The sequence below is a fragment of the Anoplopoma fimbria genome, chromosome 15 (assembly GCF_027596085.1).
Source record: "Anoplopoma fimbria isolate UVic2021 breed Golden Eagle Sablefish chromosome 15, Afim_UVic_2022, whole genome shotgun sequence".
NCBI lineage: Eukaryota > Metazoa > Chordata > Actinopteri > Perciformes > Anoplopomatidae > Anoplopoma > Anoplopoma fimbria.
Window position 1 is genome coordinate 7,068,632 of NC_072463.1, and position 6,949 is coordinate 7,075,580.

The 6,949-nt window shown below is 39.8% G+C and overlaps 1 protein-coding gene across 1 annotated transcript; it reads right to left on the bottom strand.

Moving 5' to 3' along the window:
- Positions 1-875: 875 nt before the first annotated feature.
- Positions 876-2,293, bottom strand: nkx2.9 (NK2 transcription factor related, locus 9 (Drosophila)). The gene is made up of 2 exons (XM_054614296.1): positions 2,125-2,293; positions 876-1,432 (listed from the first exon to the last, which is right to left on the bottom strand). Exons 1-2 carry the CDS (start codon positions 2,285-2,287, stop codon positions 876-878), a joined length of 720 nt encoding a protein of 239 aa, XP_054470271.1. The 5' UTR covers positions 2,288-2,293.
- Positions 2,294-6,949: the final 4,656 nt, after the last annotated feature.

The window sequence follows — 6,949 nt, forward strand, 5'->3', positions numbered from 1 at the left end:
ACAACAGGGTGCTGCAGTGAAAGAGGCTGTAATGTTTACTGGGCATTCTTATGCTTAACCAAATCCAGTCCTTTTTAGAAGTGATGTTTGCTCAGCTTTTGGGTGCATAATTAGTTTTTTAACATTATAAAAGCCTCCGAGCTCCTGTCATGACCTGCTGCATATTTAGCGTTCTACAAATAAAATATGTTTTAGACCATATTATGGTTTTTAAAGTATTTAAACAGACTTAGAGCCTTAATTTAATATGCAAGAAGTAAAAAATAAATAAATTTAACTTTATAATTTAAAACTAAAATAGATTTCTTTTTTTAGATAGATTTGTTTGTTTGTTTTTTTAGAAATTGATGCAGATTTTACACTTTTTGGGGGCTAAACTTGAAAGTAAACACATTACAAAGCAAAATGTATCATTCAAAATATGAGAAACTTTTTATTAATAATTTCGTTCACAGAAATAACAGTTTAAACAGTTAAAACGTCTCCTCAAAGACAACAAATAACATTATTTTTCCTTCAAACATTCAGGCTAATAGTGGCTTCTCTTCTCTTCTCTTTCTTCTCTCTATCACCGCCTAAAGCCTACTGTAAGTCATGTATACAAATATTATGTTTCAACAGCTTCACTTACAAATACATTATCTCACTGGGTAATTAAAAATATCTACAGGCTACACCAGTAAGCCCGAGTATGAGAAAAATAATTATCAGCATTTAAAAAAATAGTAAATTATCAAAATAAAATGTGCAAAATATCTTTCGTTCTATAGTGGAAAAAACTAAATGTTTAAGTTGCTCGAAATTTTTTTTTGCAAAACATTCAGAAAACATTTGATGCAAATTCTAAATGAGTTTTGTGCATTGGAGTGAGGCCTTCACTTGAAAGAATTAAAGTGGACCGAGTCGCTCCAAAAGTCTCTCCAGGCGAATCTGGAGGCCGCCGCGGTGGGAAAGTGCTGGTGGTACCGTGGAGGAAGAGCCACGGTGGACGGGTAGCCTAGGGGGAAATGTACCGCTTGAGAAGGATGCAAACAGCCAGCTTTCTCCGTTTCAAGTAAGCAGGTGTGAAAAGGTTTCCCGTCCCGGACCAGGATGGGAACAACGACCCGACGCAGCATCGGAGGATGAGCTATCTCCAAGTCGTGCAGCGCTCCCTCGGCCCGGCCTCTCTTCATCTTGTAGCGGTGGTTCTGGAACCAGATCTTCACCTGGGTCGGGGTCAGGCTGAGGAGCCGGGCCAGCTGCTCCCTCTCCGGGCCGGACAGGTAGCGCTGCTGGCGGAAGCGCCTCTCCAGCTCCAGGGTCTGGCCCTTGGAGAACAGCACGCGGCGCTTCTTGCTCTTCTTGCTCTTCTTGTCGCGCTCCGAGTCTAAGGACGAGTCATCCGGCTTGGTCGAGTCGGGGGAGGCCTCGAGACTGCCTTCGTCAGAAGCTGCAGGGATAAATGATGCTGGTCAGTCCAAAGTCATATAGAAATAATGTGATAATCAGCATTTTTGCCTCCTTTCAGGACGCTTATCCATCTATCCATCTTGTCTATCTATCTTATCAATATTTCTGTCTATCGATATTAGACATCTTATCTATCTATCATATCTGTTTATCTGTCTGTCTATATTAGACATATTATCTATCTATCTATATTAGACATCTTATCTATCTATCTATCTATCATATCTGTCTATCTATATTAGACATCTTATCTATCATATCAGTTTATCTGTCTATCTATATTAGACATCTTATCTATCTATCTATCTATCTATCTATCTATCTATCTATCTATCTATCTATATTAGACATATTATCTATCTATCATATCTGTCTATCTATATTAGACATCTTATCTATCATATCAGTTTATCTGCGTATCTATCTTATCCACATATCAGTATCTATCATCCATCCATCTGTTCTCAGTAATTTAAAAATAATGCTTTTAAAATAGAAACAATACCTCCTGAGGAATGCGCATTATTTTCTAATAGGCTATCCATATCTTTTAGCTTACTATATAGACAAAAAAAAAATAACTTTGATTTCAAAAAACGAAGCCGCAATCTGTTACAATATGAAACCTATATATTCTATATTACTATAGCTGAGTGATATGCATGCACTTACATATGCAAGGGCTCCGGTCGCAGTCCATCCAGGAGCTGTAGGGTGAGCTGGAGGAGCAGGAGGAGGAGTAGAGAGGGGAGGACCGCGTCGCTGCCTCCGCATCCTGCTCCGGCAGATCCAGGATGCTCCTGACGGAAAAACTCAACTTGATCGGGGTGGCCATCGTGTCCTTGCGTGTTTATTCGGCGTTAAAAGTAAGCTATAGATTTATCCAAGGAGGAGGAGGAGGAGGAGGAGGAGGAGAAGAGGATCCTCTCCACTTTACGCGCTGTCCAAACAGCAGCTCAGGAACCCGATGTGTGCACTGGGCTCAGTGTTTACACAAACAGCTCTCCATAAGCCGCAAACACAAGGCCGCTGCGCTTATAAAGCCTCCTCCCACCGAGGAGCACCTGAATGGCCGCGGAGTGCTGTCGCCCAATGGCGGTATGGTGAAGAGAAGAAGGATCCCTCAACAATGCGCGAAGGAAACACTCGTCATCATTACAGATTCGTCCCGTATCGTCAGACTGGGGAACAGATAATGGTGATTGTTGGAGCTGAATCACGTCTTGGGTGGCAAACTGACAACAGAGGCCGTCCCATCATCAAACCCCCCTCCTCCTCCTCCTCCTCCTCCTCCTCCTCCTCCTCCTTGTTCTCGCCCAAACAACGTGTCCAACATTTGCATACAAAGTGAGCAATTAGCGTGATGCCTGCGAGTTGGTTTAACTAATACGTCCATTAGAGGCGTATTAATTGCAGGCGTGAGACGTTTTGACGTTTATGGATGGTGGCGGACATTTACTTTGACATATTTAGGGGGATGCTCAACGGGAAATTCCTTCCCTTTGGGTTTTGTGGATGATTTATGATTACATTACATTTTTTTTTTTTTTTTTTTTTTTTTTTTTTTAATGGTAAAAGCTATAACTTTAACATTTAATAAATGGATTCTAAGCAGGGATAAATGTATTTGTCAGCATAAACTTATCCCGTGGGCACCAATAAGTGAGGGCTGGGGTACAAACACAATGAATAAGTACATAAAAAGATTATATATATATATATATATAATATTATAGTAAACAACAGTTGTGACAATACAAATGATGTTTAAATAGAAGTTATAAACAAACGTCTGTGATTACAGTGTGTTATTATGTAAAGTACAAATAAGTTAAAATATATTTTAAAGTGTGAAAAACATGAATTACGAGGGCAAAATCCTTGGTGCAATAAAAAAAAAAAAAAAAAAAAAAAACTCAAAACATGACTGATTTAGCTTTTGACAAATTGGAGCAGTGACAAGAATTTATAAATTTGTAATCAAGATAAATGGTTGGAAATCCATCATGCTTCAGCGCAGAAACACTGTTTTCTTGGTTTTTTTTATATCTTTAATTTGACATCGACTGTCTTTAAAGTTCTGATATTCTCATAAAGTGTCCCGGGTCATTCTCTACAGGCTGATATCTCGACCCCTTTTTTTTTTGGTCGCTCCACACATAGAAAACGCATTAAATGCAAAGCGTGATTCCAGCCTTATGTGGGGCTTCTTCTTCCCCCCACCTCTGTATTTGATATTGATATCGGCCCTCATCCACTTCAGCGAGGTGCATGAGGGCCGAGGAGGAGAGGAGGAGAGTGTCGGCGGTGGACAGGCCTCCCCAGTCGTCCTGGGTGGTCGGAGGAGAGGGGGAACACAAATACATGGCAGCCAGAGGAGGGGGAACAAAAGGGGGAAATGTTGCCCCGCGTCCGAGACCCGTTGGAAGCATTTGTTCCAGTCAAGATTTTTGCATTTGTTCAGTCCCGCAATAATGCCTGATTGACGCCCCGGCACAATGTCCTTTAACTTCGCGGGATAAACCCGAGCTTGTTCTGTGTTGTCATGGTTGTGAATGGAGCTGAATGGGATCTGGGACACTATCTACTGCTCTGCGTCCACTGCCGCCAAGTCTATAGTCAGAAGCAATATTACATCTGTGATTCAGGACGTATTAAACTGCTGTTAGATTTGCATGGTTCAACACAGTCGGTGACCTGTATTATCAGCCCAAAAATGCCCATGGATCAACATTTATCCACAGTTTTTTTTACGCACAGTTTTTACGCACATTTTACGCACAAATTGCAAAGCAAACACTATTAAGCAACCTTTAGTGGATAACACAAGACACTGAGAGGGCTGATTTCCTCTTGTAGCATCATGTCTGTGTACACATCAGCCTCCCAGCGGTGGACAAACACCAGAGGATTACAGTAGGTTTGCTGCTGGAGTGGATGGTTTACAGAGGGCACTCGATTGGAGAGCAGAAACACGCAAAGGCAAAGAGAAGTCATGTCCAAAGAGCGCCAATTTCTCTGTCCACAATGACCCAGCAGCCACTTAATCTATTTAACACCCGCAGGCTTCAGCTCAGAGAGGGTCCTCTGCAGCTCCCAAGAGCTCTCCACTGCCAAATATTTACTCTGTTGTTCAGCTTTCCGTTCCCAATCCCCCTTTCTCAGCCAAATGGAGATTTTTTTTTTTCTTTCTCACATGGTTCTGGATTTAGCAGCTAAACTGACAGTTTTAACATTTTAGCCCTCCAATGAATATTTTGCATACTGATCAACCACACGTTTGAAATTCAACAATGTTTAACTCCAGTCTTGAAATGAATTATAAAACTTAAGTTATTTAAGCTCCCATCGTTGCAGAATGTTGTTAATTGGATGTTTGAGCTTAACAGTGCAGAATGATGTTTGACACTTTTTCCCACATGAATCTGCTGAAGGGGGGGACGTTTATCTGTGCTCCCCTTAAATCTGATTAGAAGACCTGTATGTACGAGTATGACCTTTTGACATTACAACTAATTTGAGAGCCAATCGTGGCCCAATAAGTGGGATCAGGGGACTTGAAACCACCAGTGCTCAAACACAGAATGGAAGCTGTGTGTCTAGAAGTTAAACTTTTAAAATGAAAAGATATTTGCATATTTATTCTGGATTTTCAATGTAAGAGAGGGAAAAGCATTACAAATGACAATCCCACGTATAGGGAAAACCTCTACCTATAAAAAGGTAAACAACATTTAAGAACAGTATAAAAAACAAACATATCTGTCTATCCATCTATCATCTACTTATCTTCCAATAAACTGCAGTTATACTTTTTTACTTCCATTAATTGTGCATTTATACTTTTTTATACATATTTTTGTTATTTATCGTAGCATAATGTACATAATTAACAATTTATTTTACAAAGTCCTTTATTTCCTTTTTTCTTATATTTCTTTATGCTTATAAATAAGAGCAACTGTAACATACAAATTTCTCCCTGGGAATCAAAAAAGTATTCTGATTCCGATGATCAATGACTAATATGAAAAAACAGTGAAGACTTTTTCAAACCAGAGATGGTCTTTTTCAAATTTCGAATTATTTTTCTGCCTCGACAAAATGTAACGCCTACACTGACAGTTCGTCCTGACATTCAGGTGTGTTATGCTAGTTGTGGCCTAAGTAGACTAGAGATGAGCGGGCTACAGAGACTCATTTCTTTGTAATCCACACCCAAAGATTTTTTAACATTTTTAAACTTGTAGTCTTCAGGCTGAATGCAAATTTTTACACATGTGCAATGTTACATCCCTGTAACACCTGTAAGAAGACGGTGATGTGTGAAAATTGGTGGAGTTCTCCTTTAAGTCGAGTAAACAAACAAAAGTCCAGCCAATAAGTTATAAAAGCGGGAAGATCATCTTCTATTCTGCCTTTTATCGTGAAGCACTTGACCGAACTTTAGTTTTGAAAAGTGCTGTATAAATAAATCTTATTGCTTATATACGACATCACTGCTCAACCAAGTCAGCGTCCTTAAAGCAAACAAACAACGTCCCCCACAGTGTCCTCTATTCTACTTTTGTTGTCCAGCTTTTAAACACTATCTGTTTAAATTAAATCCTAAAGCCCGGGATGTTTATCTGATTTCGGTCTGACTGGTTATCCATCACATCAACGCCCACAATGACCCCTCTGTTACTCCTCAGTGCAGTTGTGGCGGCTCAGTGTAGCATGATGCTGCAGCAGCTGCACCTGCCGCTGGTGTCCTCTCCCTGTCCCAGTCCTGTAAATACCATTAGCATTTCGGAGAGGGGCTGCTGGGGGATAATTACTTGGCAGACACGTCTCTCTCTATGCAGTAAACTGTGGTCTTGTGAGGCTGCTTGATCATGTAGCAGCTGTGTGTGCTGCTTAGTGAAAGTGTGTGCAAAATATGTCAGGCTTGTTTAAACGTTGCTTTAAGGCACAAAACTTAGTGTGTGCCAACGAGATTTTCTATAAAGGAGTTACCAAACAGGGAGAAGTGGGACATCAACAGGAAAGTAGACATTAAGGGCAAAGACACTTGAAACAACATGTCACACACGTAGAAAAGCCCATTTTTAAACTCTTTTGAAGTTCAACTTGTTTGGTATTTTGAGGGAACTATTCCACAGTTTTAGCGAAATGTATTTCAGACCAGTTTAACAAAAATAAATCATTTACTTGTTTTAGTATTAAATTAAAGGCACAATGTTGCCTCTAAGTTCTTTGCATGTAACAAAATGATGTATTATTATTTTATTAAGATACCAAATAATATAGTGAGCAGTGATCAGTCATTGCTCCAATTAGACACAAAGCGTGTGATGACATATTAACACTTAATTTTGTTTACTCAATATGAAAAAAAAAAAGCCAAAGTCTCTCAACAATAATGAAATAGTCTTACCTTGAGCCATCGCCACAGTCTGTCAGTGTTGATTGGAGTCACAGTGAGTTGATGATATCAGACGCTGTTGGAAAAAAA